At 43.1% G+C, this 18,598-nt stretch overlaps 1 protein-coding gene across 1 annotated transcript in view; it reads left to right on the forward strand.

The window, feature by feature from the left end:
• Nucleotides 1–7,779: 7,779 nt before the first annotated feature.
• The window catches only part of SVIL (supervillin), a 314,402-nt gene continuing 303,583 nt past the window's right edge, over nt 7,780–18,598 (forward strand). Inside the window, exon 1 of the mRNA XM_082259451.1 lies at nt 7,780–7,903. Within this exon, the coding sequence (XP_082115577.1) occupies nt 7,843–7,903 (61 nt within the window). The 5' untranslated portion in view covers nt 7,780–7,842. The remainder of the gene's footprint in view (nt 7,904–18,598) is intronic.

An 18,598-nucleotide genomic window follows, 5' to 3' on the forward strand; every position in this document is an offset into this window, starting at 1 on the left:
ATCTGTCTGTCTGGCTGCCTTGCGACAGCAATATAAGTCATCAGATTTGTTTTTGTTTTTTAAACACAAGCTAAATAGAAAAAACAAAAAAAAAAAAATTTACCGCCCCCCACCCGCGGGGTCTGTCTGTCTGCCTTGCGACAGCAATATAAGTCATCGGATTTGTTTTTGTTTATTTAAAGACAAGCTAAATAGAAAAAAAAAAATTTTACCGCCCCCCCACCCGCGGTCTGTCTGTCTGGCTGCCTTGCGACAGCAATAGAAGTAATCGAATTTGTTTTTGTTTTTTTAAAGACAAGCTAAATAGAAAAAAAATAAAAAATTTTACCGACCCCCACCCGCGGTCTGTCTGTCTGTCTGTCTGGCTGCCTTGCGACAGCAATAGAAGTCATCGGATTTGTTTTTGTTTTTTTAAAGACAAGCATGATTATCAAAGTTACTAGCATGTTGATTGAGTCTAATGCGATTTGGAGCTTGGGTCATCTGAACATCCTGTCAATGAAAGTCTATGGGCATTTTTGGGGTTTTTAATTTTAATTTTTAGGAAAACCGTAACTCAAACCAGTCTAAAAAGATATAGCACACCGAGTCAGAACAGTATGAAGGTCTGTGCCGAGTTTGGAGTATGTAGCTTGAACGGTCTAGGAGGAGTTAGTGTCCAAAAATTTACCGGCCAGAAAAATAATAAGAAGAAGAAGAATAATAATAAGTTTAAATACAATATCAGTAAGTTGGCTGTTCCAAGCCAACTTAATAATAAGTTTAAATACAATATCAGTAAGTTGGCTTTTCCAAGCCAACTTAAAAAGAGCGCTTGTAAGTCAGTTTTTTGCATCATTTTCCTTTAACTAGTTCCAGACTACCTGCCGCCGATTTACTGTGGCAGGCAGTCCCTCCTGTGTGAACCGACGTAGGTCTGTCAGTCGCGCGCCTGCAGCTAAAGGGCACGCACGCAACGCGCTCTCGCCCCCACTCGTCAGTGGGGACTCCGATGCATGGGGCAGGCAGCTCCGATTGCCGCCTGACACCCGCGATCGCTCCCTTCCGAGAGAGAAGTAGGTCAGCCGTTGTAAACACAGTTCGAGTGCATGTGATCCTTCTATATAGGAACACAGGTCTCCTATGATCATTTCACAAGTTCCTCCCCCCATACAGATAGAATCACTCCCCTAGGCTCACATTTAACCCCTTAATCACCCACAGTGTTAACCCCTTCCCTGCCAGTGTCAGTACAGTAACAGTGCATATTTTTAGCACTGATTACTGTAGTAATGTCACTGGTCCCCCCAAAAGTGTCAATGCCAGGGGTCTGATCTGTCCGCCGCAATGTTGCAGTCCCACAAAAAATCGCAGATCGCCACCATTACTAGTAAAAATATATATATATATTTTTTTTTTTTAACAAAAATATGTAGCAGAAAACAAATTGGCCAAATATGTTAAATTTCGATTTTTAATTTTTTTTTTGGGAATGTTGTATAGCAGAAAGTTATGAAATTATTTTTTTTTCTTCAAAATTGTCGCTCTTTTTTTGTTTATAGCGCAAAAAAAATAAATTGCACAGGTGATCAAATACCACCAAAAGAAAGCTCTATTTGTGGAGGGAAAAAAGGACATCAATGTTATTTAGGTACAGCGTCACATGACCGCACAATTGTCCGTTAAATTAGCGCAGTGCCGAATTGCAAAAAATGGCCTGGTCATTAAGGGAGCAAATCCTTCTGTTCCAGAAGTGGTTAAGGGGGCATGCCAGGGGGTGTGTCCTATGCCACATTCCCATCTCAGAAAATTGGGAGGTATGTAAGAGGGTTGATTTTGGCTCCACTCTTGTAAGATATGAACTGTCAGTATTTTATTGCACCTCGCCCCAGAGCTCTGGCCGCAGCTAATTGGCTAGATTGCATGCGGCCATAGAGTGTTGCAGCAAATTATCCTCGCCCATGCACACATGTGAATGTAGCCAAACGGCACAATCTTCCCCACTTTTAGAAATGTTTTTAGGTGGCCCAAAAGGAAGTAATGTATCGTATGATGACTTATGGTAATACAAATTGTGTTTTTGCTACAGACTTTGTTACGCTCAACTCAACTGCAATTATTGAGATAAGAAATGTGCATCAAATGTATAAAGATATGAGAAATTTATGTAAAAACATATTCTAAATGCCCAAGGTTTTTCTGACCAATAAGTGCACATGGTATAAAATGGTGCTTGGTTGTCAGACGTGAGGTACAGGTTTAAAGCCTAACTACACTTTTATTTAAAGAAACCCATTTCTGTGTGATCTATGTAAATTACAAGGATTTTAACAAACTTTGTTGCATATTTCTACCTTTTGTTCTAAAGAAGTCTTTGCCTGTGGAAAGTGCCTCTAATGGGAGTGGTTTCATAATTCTCAATCACCTGCAGGGCTCCAATAAGGAAAATTGTCTGCATCCCTTTTAGATGTGATTTCCTATTGGGAGCATCTCGCCAAAAATGACATTTTTGTTGCAGGGAATGCCCAAAATCTTGTATCTTAGTGCAGACTTCTGGGAAAATCAGTATGCCATTTACACAAGCCGGAAATTGTTTCTGGGGTGTGTTCAGTACACATTCTGGATACAAAACACCTCCAAGTAGCCATATTGCATTGCGTTTTACAGAAAATTACAGAGCTGCAGATTGAATAAAGGTAATGTTTTAATAACATTCAATTACTATAAGACTTGAGTCGCAATTGTATATGCCATGGAATTGGAGTTACCCTTTAAATACAGTGTACACATTGGAGTAAATAGCCCGCAACATAAGCTGTGCTGCCAGGCCACAAAGCCTCATGTGTCCGCTAGAGGCAACGCTATGAGTTATTAGAGAGGCAATCAGCCAGCTTTAAGAGGAAGCATTCTAAGTCAGCAGGGTTTTATCCACCTGGCAAGCATTAATGAATTCAAATGGGAAATATAAAATGACAGAGATTATATTATTTAATTTGTTATTTCCAGGCCAGGTGTTTGTACATTTGTTGAAATCATCTGCTTGGATACCTTTAGCTGATCGCTATTGTTCCACTGGGACAAGGATGATGCACTAACCCTGGAATATGACCCACTTCATAAACACAAAATGCTCTTCTCCTGGACTTCTCTCAAAATTTCTAAATAAATTTTACTGTTACAAAACCGTTTGTGTTGGGTGGCTGCTGACCCCTATGTCACTTGAGAACATGACCCGCGCTTAATGCAGAAGCACATAGGTGGTTTGTATTACTAAAATCTCTAGTGGTTAAAGGGTATGTGAACTTTCTTAATTTGTTTCCTTTGTCTGTAAAAAAAAAAAAAAATGAAAGGAGTTTGTTATATCTATTCAATAAGTGCAAAAAAATGTCCTGTTCTTGACAAAAATCCAGTGCTGTCCTATGCACTCAGAAGTGTTCTCTCAAGGACAGGGATGAATCTAAACTCGCTTGAACTATCCCGCCAAGAAGCTGTCAAAGCGACCAGCCAATATTAGTCGGCGGGGATGTGCTCACTTGTATGATTCCGACATAACATTTGGCAAAAGTGTTTCTGGCATACAGTTTGCTAAAAGTTTTATGACCTCTGGGGAAAGTTAGATTGCTCCCTTTCACTTGGGCTGCCCCTGCATTGCAAGGGTAAAATACTAGTTTGGGTCTACGGGATCAAGAAAAGCTGTTTTACTCACCTTATCCTCCACTCCCACAGGCTCCTCTGTTCTGAAGGACAGGTCCCTGCAACCTCTTCTCCCCTGTGCTCTGTCAGGTGTTGGCCCTCTGACTACATCAAGACCAGTTCAGGACCCATAGCCTGACACTGGACATGATGACGCCAAGGAACAATCCTCTGCTGGAGTATAGGTGAGTACCACCTGCTGCGGAAGCGAAGGCTTAGGTAAGTAGAACTACTTTTCCCATTCCCTAGTCCAAGGGTCTGCAAACTTTCTAAACAAACCGTTTTTAATGCCCTTCAGGTTTGAGGGGGGCGCGCAAACGGTGTCAGTGGAAGGAATAATGCCCAATCAATGTCAGTGGGAAGGATAACACCCCAATGTTGGTGTCAATGGGATGAAGAGTGCCCTGTCATTGGTGTCAGTAGGAAGCATACTGCCCCATAATTGGTATCAGTGGGAGGAATTATGCCCCATCGTTGGTGTTAGTGGTTGGAATAGTGTCTAGTATTAGTGAGAGGACACTGCCCCAAGGGCTGGATTCAGGCAAGCAAAGGATCGCTCCCGGGCCGCAGTTCTGAGACTACTGCCCTAGTCCAAAACAAGCATTAAGGCCAGTGCAAGGGAGGCTTTTTACTTTCTCTAGAGTTGGGCTTTAAAGGGTTAGTTCACATTTACCAAAAAACTGTCTATATAAATAAGGGATGTCTGTAAATGAAAAACAAGATGTGCATCTTTGACCAAAATGGAATAATGCCCTCGCTATAGGTGTAATTTATTTACATACCTCATGAAGCCTGACCTTAAAACCCCTAGGATATTGCTAAGTGAGGCCTAGTTATTACTGGTCACCATCACAGGAGCGTGCTCTCAGACTGAGCTCAGAGCTACCTCATCAAGGGAGAGAAAATGGATGTAAGGAGGTTTGAATCAGAATCTGAGAGCTCACTCCTGTGATTGTGAAGGTGAACAGTATCAGCTAGGCTCTCTTAGTAATGTCCTGGGAGTATTCCAGTCAGGCTTTATGAGGTAAGTAACTGGCCTACACCCTATAGAAAGGGCTTTATTCAACTTTAGTCAAAGTTGTACAGTTTATTTTTATCTATGGACACACCTTATCTGCATAGGCAGCTTTCTTGGTCCAGGTGAATAAACTCTTTAAATCCCAACTGAGCAGTTTAAATCTGCTAAATACATTCCAGGTGCATAAAAGCAAACAGTTTAGAGTCTTAAGCCCCATACACACATACTGATTGTCGGCCGTAAATATTCGGCCGATTGTAGGCTTGTTAGTATGATGCTTTAGACAGCCGACAGCGCATTTTCGGCCGAACAGAATCTGTCGTGCAGACTTTAAAATTTTTGTTGTCCGTCACCAGAACGGCCGATTGTTCGCCAGTCAGTACAGATTTCGGCTGACAGACAGCAGATTAGCAAGACTGGGCATGCTCAGAAAAGAAAAAAAGACAAGGAAAGTTAACCATCACATGACATCACTTCTGCAGTCGGCTGTTGGCCGACAAAATTCGTGTGCAGTCTTTTGCAGTTTTCAACAGACACGACAGCCCTGGACAAAAGATGGCCGATCAGTACGTGTGTACGGGGCTTTAGTCTGCATTCACATCTCAACGTTTTGATTTCAAAGCACCGTGGTGTGAATGGCAAATCTCAGATTTGAATGAAATTTAAAAACTTGACGGCCACACCCATTACGGCCCCACACACCTACACAGGTTGAACTGGATGGACTATAGTCTTTATTCAACCTCAACTACTATTTAACTATGAATGGCACCTAAAATCGCGGTGCGGTTCTGCCGCGATTGTCGAGCTGCAATTGTGGCAACCCGCATCGCAATAAGCTTGTCGTCCAAAAAAAGTTCTGAGCTACTTTTGGGCGACATGCTTCACGCGTTACATGGGCAATCCAATTATATGTCAGTTTCAGGGAAACCTGATCGGAAGGTCCATGCATTTCTATGGACTTGTGTCCACTTACACCTGCAAAAAAAAGGCCTCCGTCCTTTCGTTTAGGTGGATCGGAGAGTAGTCGGGTGTAAGTGGACAACTGAGTCAGTTTACTCCTGGCCACCTGTGACTGTACTCACCATCACTGGGAGTCAAAGACAGATACTTAATGGACACTGAGAATATGGTTTGGATAACTTCAAATGGGAGAGTAATATTCACAATATCTCTCAAGAAATATGAACATTTGAACCCACTTTACACTGTGAGACCTCAGACCTATAGCCTGTTGCCATGAAGTCTCTAATCCCTAAATACTAGATGTGTATTCCATGTACTTCAATGTAGGAGATGGACAGACTGTCATTGGCAGGCTCTCCCTATTGTATATCTACTGAGGTGTGATGTGGATTGTGTTAAGTCTGTCTGTTCCATTGCTAAATGTTAATAACCTCACATTGTTCTGTCCAGATGGCTAGATTAGTTCAGGTTAGTTCTATTTCTGTATACAATTTCATCTGCATATGATGTAATCAGGCAACCCCTGACCTGTGTGTGATAATCTGATCAGGAGGGGGAGGCCCATGCTGTATATAAATTCTGTGTGACTGTTCAATAAAAAGAGATTCCAGTACAAGTGAAGTTGTCGGCTAGCTTTGTATGTAGGGCGGCAGGGAAAATCTGGTATATGTGTTCATGACTGGGAGAAAGCCGTCTGACGGAAGACCACAAGTACTGTGTGGGTCAGAGTTCGGTTATACTGTCCATGCAGCAGAGCGGGGGCTGTCCATGTCTCCTCTGCAGGAGCTGCACAGACAGGAATGTTCCACCTGCTCACTCTGCTCCAATCAGCAGGGAATTGGTGAGCTAATTCCCTATGGATTCTAACGGAATTCTCCCCATGTGAAAGGGGCCTTAGTATGTGTTCTTTAGACAGCAGCCATGGCCTGAGTAGACCTCTAACAGCATGCAGTAAAGAATGAAATCATTCCAAAACACAACGTGTTCTATCAAATAGTTCATCCTGTCCGATAATTCCTCCAACAATCTGTGCATGCGCAGTATGTTATGTCATTCAGCTGATCTATCGATCAGCTGGCGGGACATCAACACTGACGTCATGGGGCATTATCCATCGATCTGCAAAGTGTTAAGGGAGAATCGAATTATAAGATCCTTCCTCGCTTGAGTGATGGAACCCACCTTGCAACACACCCATGTCCGCACTGCAAGATCTGTCTTACAACACACCCAAATCCGCCGAACAACAAGAGAGAGCGCAGAGAGCGAGGCAGAATCTTGACAATTAGATTCTCCCTCTGCGCTTTGCAGATTGTTGGATAATGTCTCCGACAATGTGTGCATGCGCAGTATTGATGTCATGCCAGCTGATTAATAGATCAGCTGGAGTAACGTTATGTACGGCGTATGTGCAGATCATTGGAGGAATTATTCAACAGATGCACTATTCAAAAGCAACCCCCCCCCCCCCGTTTAGTCAGAGCTAGATCTCTTAAGACCGCAGGAAGCACAAACTTTACTATTGTAGAGCTATAGGTCTGACTAAGTGGGGGGGGGGGGGGGGGTGTTTCTGACCTGTGCATGAGACTGCTGCTTCCACAAACAGAATACGGCTCCTTCATTTTAGCATGCTGGCAGAGTATTAGCTTTTTATATTCACTGTGGCTGCTTTTTAAAGAAAATAAACAAGCACTTTGCACACCATTTTTTGTTATGAATCACGTGGAATTCATTTAACTGATTTTAAACTGAAAGTTGAACTGGACTTTAATATCTGTGGCTGGCTGTAGCACTAGAGTGATAAACTGATAGCTAGGAGGAGCCCAGTACACTCCTTTTTATTTTCAAGTCTCCTGTACTTCCTGCTGTTTTTTTTTTTTTTTTTTCTTTTTTGTGTCATTTCTGAAGCATGCGTTTTAATTTGGCTGGAGCTGGAGCTTTCAGCATCTCTCCATCCCTATGACCCAATCCGCATTTGAGTGCCTAATTTCTGTTTGTAATCTGATTACTGGCTTGGGTTCCTCCAGCTTTCCAGCCCATTGCTATGCACTCGCTGTGCTCAGCTTCTCCAGCCTGACAGGCTCAGTGCAGTGCTGGGAAATTGCTCTCGCTGAAGCTCTCTGGAAGCGGCCTGAGGCTTTGGTTCTGTCTGACATAAAGGACATTGTGCTACTGGCAGAGGAACAATGTTTAGGAACCGATGGATTTCCAGTTATATGGGGAGTGTCCTCTGTCCTGAGGACCCAGGTTAGTGCCTTCTTATGTCTTGAGAAAAATGAGTATGCATTGCTTTATTGGCCTAATACATGTAGCCCACTTGAAGGCTTGTTCGCTATGAAGAAGGTGCAATGTGCAAAGTGTAGAAACCTGTAGCAACCTGTCAGGATTAGACCTACTGATCCCATAGCTTTAAACTGGAATCTGGTTGCTGTAGGTCATTGTGATTTGCACATCATCACTTTGAACTGCTTATATATTGAAACCTCTACAGTACAAGGTTTGTATCTTTAACATTTTTTCCTTCCTTTCCCTGTATACCACAGACTGTAGATTAGATAGATCTGTTAATGAGCTTAAGGGGACTTTGCCTCATTAGGGTTAAATATGTCAGAATGCTTAATCCAGATTTAGTTGTATCTTGTGCTTTTCCAGACTACTTTTGCACTACTTGCTGTCTGTGATTCAATTGTTCAAGCATCAGACTTGGGTTTATCTGGAGTGTGTGCTTCCAGGTGCCACCCATTCAGTACACAGCGACTGTTTGCAGATTCTAGAAGAGAGAGAGAGGCTAAATCACAAGGGAGTCGTGTGCTAATTGCTCTATGCACCTTGCAGCTGCCATGCACATTGCTCCAGTTCTCGTCGCTCTGTGTGCAAACACAGAAAAATTGACAACCTTTTTGGGTTGCAGGATGGAGAAAATGTGCTATTAAATAAATAAAACGATGGTGGTTTGAAAATGATCTGATAACATGTCATTAAAATTAATACTTTATTTTAGTACTTTATTCCAAACAAAAATGTGATTTGGTAATGGCTAACATTAGCAAATCACATTATTGTTTGAAATAAAAATACCAAAATACTCATTCACTTAGAAAACTTCTTCACATATGCTTCTTTATGTTACCTACAGCCTAGGCAAAGATCCCATGGTCAGTAGCTGCCAAGAGTTTTGAGTCTTTTTTTTTTTTTTATGCCATTAAAGTAGGTTTTCATTTGGACAGAGCCTGTCTAGTCTAGCAGACCTGCAAGCAAAAACCAGGTAAAACACTGTGCAGCATTACTAAGTGGGAAGTAGAAGTTGCATATGGAACACAAAAATATGGCTGCCCCGTGTCATGTTTGTGTGTGTTTATTTTACATGCACGCGCACACACTGCCATGGATGGGGGGGGGGGAGGGGTCTTGTGGGATCGGACTCTCCCTCCTTCCATATCTTGTTTTGGGGTGTTGGGATTAGTGTTCGCGACTTGACCCATTATCACTAGCACCCCTCAAATATACTACCCCAATATTACAGTACACTAAATGAAAGTAAATCATGTCTCAGTGGGTATGGAGAGATATGAGCAGGTAATTGAGCCCCTGCACTCACCCCAGGGAAAGTTTAAATTATTCTACTTCCTAGAGCTTGCAATCATTGAAATCCCCTAAATTACACTCCTGAGGAAGCAGAGTTCATCTTGGAAACGTGTTGAGATAATCAAATTTGCAATGGAGATATCCAACCATGTGAAACATATCAGTAGCTGCTGGATGGGAATAAATGTGATTGAGGCACTATAGTGATTATATTTGGGAGCATATTTTTTTAAACCATGTTAATTGGTAAAGTGTTAATAAATACGTAGTCTCTGCTGTTGTCGCCCTCCAAAAATTGCCGGTTGCTTGGCTGTCTGGCTAGTCTTAATGGCTTAAATATTTTGGGTCGTTGACCCAGGACAAGGATGTAGGAATTCTGACTTTTTCTTGTTGCATGCTTGTCCTGGGTCACTATCATAGTACTGAAGCAATTGGATAAAAAACAGGCAACTAACATTTGCAGAAGAATTCAGCTGTAACAGTTAGGCTCCATGTACACGGGACGTTGTTAAAAGTCCCTTTGAATGCTGGAATTTTTAGGACGTTTGAAACGTCCGTTCGGTCGCGTTTGTACCCGCGTTTAGCGGCGTTTGCGGGCGTTTGCGTTTAGAAGCGTTCCTAGAGGTCAAAAAAATTATTCCCCTTTAAAATGGAAAAACGCGAACGCTAAACGCGGGTCATCGCGTTCGGACGCGTTTGTGCGTTTGAAACGCCGGGAAACACATGTTCGAACGCAAATAATTGCGTTCTAAAAACAGTCCCTGAACTCAACTGCCTGCAAATTACTGTAAACGGCCTGGTGTACATGGACAGATAAGATAAAATGTAGATGGGTTCAGGGGCTTCTGAAAAAAACGCCCAACTGCTCCTAAACGGCCATTTCCAGCATCCCGTGTACATGGAGCCTAAAAGTGCCCTGTAGGCTGACCACCTGTGGTGTGTTTTCACCAAATTCCCAACTTGGATGCTTAATTTACTTATTTTGGAACTCCTAACCCCCTTGTAGCAATTGTTTGCACTATTATAGGCCGTCCATTATTTTGAATATACTAATCAAAAATCGTACATTAGATGACATCTTTGTCTGCCTTCAGGAGCTTCATATCTCAATAGCAGTGGTTGTGGTCTGTGTATCCTGCAGTCATCCTGGTGATTTTTGCCTGCAGACAGATGACAGCGGGAAGTATCTACAGTTAGGTTACTCTTTCCATACAGTATCACCTGCCCACCCACTCATATCCCTGTTCTGGCAGTGTAGTCTCAGTGGAAGGTTAGGCTTGGGGATGGTCATGGTTGAGTAGCCTATGGTAGTGCAGCACCCCTCCAGTAACATGTATTATTGGACAGAATACCCAGTGATCCATCAGCAATGGATTATCTCTCCTGCAAGCAATGCCAAGGCCAAGTCCATTCCTTTTTTTGAGCATTTGTCAATGGTGGCTTTGTAGTGGGCTCGCTTGGACAGTCATATCAATTCAGTCAGTATTTCAAGTAAATCTGAATGAAATCTTTAGTCAAAAATAAGTTGATTCAGCAGCTGAAGTTGTATCAAAATCTTGCATTTGAGTGAGACCAAGCTAGATTTCTACAGCCTTTCTCAACCTTTTTAACACAGAGGAACACTTGAAGGGAACTCCTGCAAAATTACTACATCTACAACTTCTATTACATTCGTGTGACGTTCAATGGAAAGAAGGCTCCATTCGCTTGTGGTCATTGGGAAGAGGAATCACCCCCTTACAGCTAGCTAAAAAGTTCAATGGTGTCAGTGGGAACTTATCTGAGGAAGAAATTGCTCATTGCTGAAGAAACCCCTGCAGGGACCCTGGATGAGAATTGCTTCCCTAGACTTTGATTCTAGTCCTTCGGTGTTATAGCGGTGTTATAGACAGCCTTGTTGACCAATAGGGAGGTTTGGAAAGGTCTTGGGCTTCTCTTACATAGATTTGGATGTGCATATGACTTCAGCTGCTAATATCCCTGGATCTGCTGTTCACTTCCACATGTGATTTACACTGAAGGTGACTTTTTTGTTCCTATTTGTGCTCAGTTTTAATTGCTAGGGTTTGTGACTGGTTTTCTGATTAAATAATCTACAGGTTTTAAAGCTTGAAACCTCCGTCCTATTTAATTAGGTTGACATACATAAAAAACCCCAAGGGTTTTCTTTTTTTTTGTGTGCCAGGCCTGCAAATTTAGCATTTCTAACGCTTCATTGAAACTGACATGAATGACTTTGGCGTGGCCCAGTTATTTTATCTATAGACTCGGGTGTGTGATTTGTGTACTGAGCTGTGTGGCGGATTCACAGTGCGGCTACAACTGAGTGTCAGCGATGATAGGTGAGTGCAGACCAATCCTGCTTACTCAGTTCATATGTAATCTGTGCCCTGTGACAGACGTGTGTGGAATCAGGTGTGTGTGTATGCATGGAATTCCAGCTGTAAAGCTGCACAAGCCTTTAACTGAAGTGATTGCAGCTAATCATTTGCTAGGCTTGGAAAAGAATATGCACATTATTTGAAATGCTTAAAGCCCAACTCCAACACCTTTTTTTTTTTTGGTTATTTTACATAGAGCAGGTTCAACTGCCTAAAGAGAAGTCACAGGGACTGAAATTGAGGGGAATGCTCTTCAATGGTGACATGTACAGCAACATATTGCCATCTGGTCCTCTGTCCCGATGACACCTTTTCCCCCTATTTGTTTGAGCTGGTGTCACAGAAACTGAAATCAAGGCTGAGGCCCCTTTCACAATTGTATGACCTGAAAGTTGAGTGACTTTGCCACGACTTGAAGCAATGCCGGTGTAATCTTGAGGTCTATGGACCTCAAGTCGCATCAAAGTCAGACCAAAGTAGTGCCGGGACTACTTTGAAGTCAAAGAAAAACGCTGCACTATGAGGTAAGCAGCGAGCACTTGGAATAGAGATACAAGCTTCCAAAAACAAAACACTAGCAGACAGTGCAGCGCTAATCATAGATAATAGAACCAGCGAATAAGATGTACATAGTATATGACAATAAATGTTAATCGTACAAAAAAGTCCAGGAGAAAGAAGGGAGATGACACCAGCATTTCCAGAAGAACCATATACAAAAAGGAAGAGGGTGACTGGAAACCAGAAAATGGCTTCACACCCTACATGGTATAAGACAATCTCCTTACCAGATCACAATGACCACTCATTTATAGGTGGTCTAAATGGGCAATCAAATGATTAGGCCAGTCATCCCTCCAAAAAACATGGGTACATTAAGGAACAGCCGTCAACAAACTCATGAGTCATGGAAAGCAAAAGATAAAAAAGCGCTCCCATAGTGTAATAAAAAGCATTTAATCAGGCTAACAAATAATGCACTTACAGCAACCCGTAAGGTACAGGCATTTAAGATCATGTGCTGTGGCATTCCTGCAGAGTTCGTTTCAAAGTCCCGGCTTCTGAAAGGAATCGGTAATCCACCAGAAACTAAGAACGTGATGTCACCGCCATAAACCATGTCCTACATCGTCATATGTGATGTCGTCTAGGGGTTGGTCTAGACTACTTTGAAGTCGCTGCGACTTGAAGTCACAGAGGTATGAATGGTACTCATGGGAAATCAAGAGGAACGACATGTCATGCAACTTCGCAGTCCCAAGTCGCACAAGTGTGAAAGGGGCCTTAATCTTCACGCAGTTGGGGCAATGCAATGAAAAAATCTTCTAATCTTTCCACACTATCAAAAACTGAGGCAAAAAAGGGTGACTAAAGCCTAGTACACACGATGAAATTATCAGACGCATGATCGTCCATTTCTTTTTTTTTTTTTTTTTTTTGCTTGCTAGCCTCCATATCATACCATACCTACCATAACAAATAGGCTACTAAAATATGAAAATTTGCGTACGACAGTACAAAATTTCGGAAGTGATGTGTATCTGTATTTTTGGGCGAAAACTGTACTGATTAACCACTTACCGCAAAGTAATGTATATTTACGTCGGCAGACTTTGCGGTGTTATACCGGGGGTGATGCCTCTAGTACCGTTGTTTACAGCCGGCGGTCGGCTTTCCGGTGGTAATGACCGATGCGGGAGCCGCTCGATCGTTACCCTGACAAGCAGGAGGGGACGTCCCCCCCCCCCCCGTGGCTTTGCCCGGGTCTCCCGTCCCACCAGGAGACCCGAGGACCCAGCTGGCACGTCCACCGGCTGGATGAAGCCAGAAACGGCTTAAATCGGGTCTACAATGACGTAACCCGGAGGCGGCGTTCATGATGTCACGTCCGTGTTACTCTGCTGCTAAAGGCGGCAGATTAAAAAAACTAGTGTATTCAAAAATGCCGTTTTCAACGTTTTGAATACATGGAAGTGTAATGGAGGGGTTTGGTGTCTTTTAGACCTCCGATCCCTCCATAAAGAGTACCTGTCACTGCATATTACTGTCACAAGGGATGTTTACATTGCTTGTGACAGAAAAAAAGTGATCAGATTTTTATTTTTTTTTAAAAACCTGTGATAAAGTAAAAAAAATAAAATGGGAAAAAAAATTTTTTAGCCGTCGGGAATGCAGGGAATGCATTGAGGTAAAAAATGTTGAGGCTTTAGAATCCCTTTAGAGTTACCTTACTAATTTGGAACCAGAGATGTATAGTAACTAAGTAGAACTACTTCACTACTGTACTTAAGTACCGAAAGGCGGTATCTGTACTTTCCTAGAGTAGAATTTTTTTTCTCCTACTTCCACTTTTACTTCACTACATTTTTTCAATGATTTCAATACTTCTACTCCAATATTTTTTTTTGTGCTACATAGTTACTCGTTACAATTATAAAAATTACCACTGCCAGAACAGTAGATGGCAGGTTTCATGAAGCTCAAAACGTGTATTATCAGCGCAAAATAAATGCTACTGTATGTATGTATAAATAAAAGCTGCATTTGAAATAATAAAAAACAATATGATGTTCAAACTTTTGACTTCTTTGTTTAATAACTACATAACATAGTACTGGTACTTTTACTTTCAGTACTTGAGTAGCATTTTTTTTTTTCAAAACTACTGGTACTTTTACTTTCAGTACTTGAGTAGCAAAATTAAAAAAAAAAAAACTACTATCAATACTTAAGTACAAAAAATGTTGAATACTTTAGTACTTCTACTTTTTGATCGAGCACTTGTACTTTTACTCAAGTATGGGTTTCGAGTACTTTATACAACTCTGCAGCACTAGTCTAAAGCTAGCCATACATTGAGTAAATTTCAGCTGGTTCCTAATATTGGCACCCTCCCATTCAACACTCTTCGTTGAAAAAGCAAAGCAGCCAGGTGAAAAAATGTTGACTGAACAGCAGCTGCATTGTCAGATGCAGGTGATGATCAGATATTCTGACAGTCTCCTGAACTGGCTATCAAAACACAATAGCGACCAGGGGATGTTGTCTTTCCTCACTCTGTGGGGTGGATGGCCAATTCTGTGTGGATATGGCAAGCCTAAAGTTGGCCATACACATGTTGGTCGCCATCCTATCTGGACTTTTTAAGCTGAGCGGTGACAACCTTGTCATTATGGTAATAGCAAGATGCAAAGTTCCCCTGGCCACTAAACCGATAAACCAAGCAGATTTTTTCACTAGATAAGCCATCATCAGGAGGAGTCAATCTGCTTTCCCACCACCCTACTCCATGATGGTTACAGCCAGCCAATAGACATGCTTCTGGGGTGGTTATATTGTATGTGCATTTCAAGTGCCTTATGTCTGACAAAAAGAGTAGTTATGGCGCTAAGCAGGAGGAGGTATTTAAATAAATGTAACATGTCCATGACTAGATGTTCACATGCTGGTTGTTCAGACTTAGGTTTGTTTCTCGAGGTACTTTCCAGTCAAAGTAGATGTTGCTGATTTGCTTTTAATGATAGACTTCATTCATATTCAGATAATTCATATGATTAGACTGATAATGAATTCATGCAGTAAAGCAAATAGCAGTGTGCGAAGTACACAGCAAATCTTCTGGCACCCAATGAGACTCGAAATCAAGTTGTCAGTTCTGTGCTACAGTTTTTCACCTGATCTTTAACTATTGTACTTCCTAATGAAATACGCATGTAAATGTTACCATAAATGTTCAGAACCGTATAATATTACCCTGGCTCATATTTTAATGGCACTGATTAACCCCCTTGCTCTGGAGCTGCCACATGAAGAAGGGGCGCACAGACTGCTGATTCCAGGACTTCAGTAATGGATATTGTTTACATGCTGTCTTGCTGGATGTGTTTTATCAGCTGTCCTCGATCGATCAGTTGTCCTGTGCAGCCCTAGGGCAGCATCACATGGTCCTGGGTACAACAATTTCCGAGGCTTGCTGCTTCTAAAAACTAGGGCAGTAGGAAAGGTGACATTAGTCATAGTGACCAATCAAATTCTGTTATTCTGGAGAAACTATCCAAAACCTGGAAAAATGTCCTCCCCGAGGTTGACTTTTTTCCCCTGACCTCTTTATCAAGATCCTTGGCACAACTGTCGACCCGTTCCCGCATGCCTAGGTGTTATCCTGGACTTTGGACTATCCTTTCAGCCCCACATCCAATCACTGTCCAAAGCTTGCTGCTGTAACTTACACAACCTCTCCGAGATACGCCACTTCCTAACCAGTGACACCACAAAGCTTCTAATTCACTCCCTGATCATCTCCCGCCTCACCTCCGCATTGGCTTACTTTTATATAGACAATCCCCCCTTCAGTCTATCATGAATGCTGCTAGGCTCATCCACCTTACCAACCAACTGTTCAGTGTCTGTCTTGAGAGGGAGCCCAGGGTGGTCCATAACATCACTGTACTTTTGACAGGGTACTTTGTTTTGTATTGCTATCTGATCTGGTGAAATGGAATAAGTGCCGGTTCACACTATTGCGATCAGACATTGCATATGATTCGGAGCGCACTGCTCCTAAAATCACATGCGATGTCTGTGCGGTGCAAGTTCAGCCATACAGTTTGTATGGCTGAAATCGTACCGCAATCGCAGTGAACACGCACAGGACCCTTTTTTGGTCTGCAGCAGAATCGGATCGCATGGTGGTTCACACCAGTGCGATTAGATTCCTGTGCGAACTGTCAGATCGCACTGCGATATGCGATCTGATCTGGGGGTGTCGTTAACTTTGAATTGACACCCCCAGCATATCGCATATGGCAGTGTGAACTGCCTGTGCTGCGGATGCGATGCGGGAACACGCAGTATATTTGCAGTGTTCCTGCATTGCAATAGTGTGAACCGGCACTCCAGCATTTTTTTCTGATACATTACCTCTAGTGTGGGTTACATTTTCTCAAATGGATACATACAGCATTGGTTGCACATCAGTGCTAAAGATGGGTTTTGTCAGTGTGAAATCAGCCAAATATACCTGTGCAATGGACTTCAGAACAGCCACTTGAAGCCTGCACCAGATGTGACGGGGTGACAACAGAGGACTACAGCTTGGAGACCAGGGACAGAGCATTGCCACTCCATAACAAAGACCAGTTACTTTCATGGCAGGATCACATAGCATGGGCTGTTGAAAATACTTATTAATTTCACTTGTTTAGTCACTTTTGTTACTGTAATACTTAAAGGAGGTTTATGATGAACTTACAAATGCGCTTCTGAAACAATGGTCCAACATTACCATAGACACACTCCTAAACGTTGGCAGCCTTCCTAGAAGGGTTGAAGCGGTTATCAACTCAATATAATAACCTACGGACTAAGACTGGGATGCCATTAAGGTTTGTGTGTGAAGGCAGGCGTACCAATACTTTTGACAATATCGTGTAGGGTTTTAGCAGTGTTCAAAGGTAGGGGCTTTTAGAGGCAAGAACAAAAAATTCAATGCCACTGCATCCAGGAGCAGCAAAGTTTTAGTAGAAAAAAATGCTTGACTCATCTAAATGCTAGGCACGTTTATCACTTGAGCATTTATTCATTTTAATAGCCAGAATATATTCTGGCCACTGAAATGAATGAACACCCAAGCTCTTGACTCCTGTAAACGCACCTAAAAGCTTTAGGGCCCTTTCACACGGGCGATCCGATCAGATCCGTCTTTCAGTTTTTTAGGCGGATCTGATCGGATCCTCCATGCAGCTCTATGGGGCAGCGGATGTCAGCGGAGACACCTCCGCTGACACCCGCTGCCATCCGTGTCCGATCCTGTCCGTGAAGTCTGGACGGATGGAAACTCTATTTCTCTTACATCCTCTGACAGTCGCCGCCTCTTCATATTCGTCACTAATGGGGTTATTTACCTTTGCTCCGTAGGAGTAGCTAGGCAACAGAATATATTAATATCAAAGCTTTTAGCATATCCCACCCCCAGGGGTTGGTCCCCTCAGTCAATACCTTCCTGCATTTCTAACTCAGTTTCTAATGCCTAGCTCAGGAGTAGGTTGGGCTGTTCCTGTGCTGGGGCTCTTAGTCTCAGCTTCTTTTCTCTTTTTGATTTTATTTGGAGTTTTTTTCTCTTTCTTTTACTTAGCTGTTTATTTTCAGCATTAGTTAGCTTCTTCTGATGAAGATGATCGTGCGGAGCTGGGTCTCGGACTGGCCACCCTGGATCCCAGGGCTCAGGGCCAGGGGCTTCCCAGCCTGCCATCGAGCGTTCAGCCTAGGTTTTGCCCTGGCACATTGAACGACCCATCCCTGTTCGCTGCAGGGATGCTATCGGTGAGGTGGCTACCTCACTGGACGCCATTGCGGTTTCGCACTGCAGTTCCGCTGCGTCATGCTTGCGACACTCCCTGTCCTCAGTGCAGCGGTTTGGTCGCTGGAGCAGGCTCCCCACGCCATCCGGACTGGTAAATGTAACTCTATGTGGGGACCTGTCTATTTGGGTGTCAGTCTGGGACTGTGTGACCCTGCATGTCTGTGTGGCTGCTGTGCTCCCTGTCAGTTCCTGTGTGGACTTGCTGCCTGTGTGGGCTGTGAAGGGGGGGCTCTCCCGCTCTGCTGGATGTAAGCATGAAGCAGTCAGATTTGAGGCATGCTGTGCGGCGACCCGCCATTTTTTTGAGGCAAAATCACGCTGGCCGGTCCTGTGTGGTAATGCAAAACGCCGCCATTTTGGCGGCGATCGATCAGGCCACATGGCGCCATGTTTTATTTGCCCAAGGAATCCTCAGCCGGGCGGCCATGTTTGTGTAGCCTTGCATAGGCTTCATAGGGGCGGTCACCCTTTTTGCTCTGGGACAGCGGTCGGTGCAGCAGCCTGTGTGATCTCTCCAGGTTTTTATCTTCCCTTTTTTCCTGTATTCTTGCCCAGTTTCTTGTCCCTGTGGGGGTCGGTGTATTCAGTGGGTGCGGTGGGCTACGCTCGCCGCGA

This window comes from Pelophylax lessonae (assembly GCF_965119305.1).
Source record: "Pelophylax lessonae genome assembly, chromosome: 5".
In the NCBI taxonomy this organism is placed as follows: domain Eukaryota; kingdom Metazoa; phylum Chordata; class Amphibia; order Anura; family Ranidae; genus Pelophylax; species Pelophylax lessonae.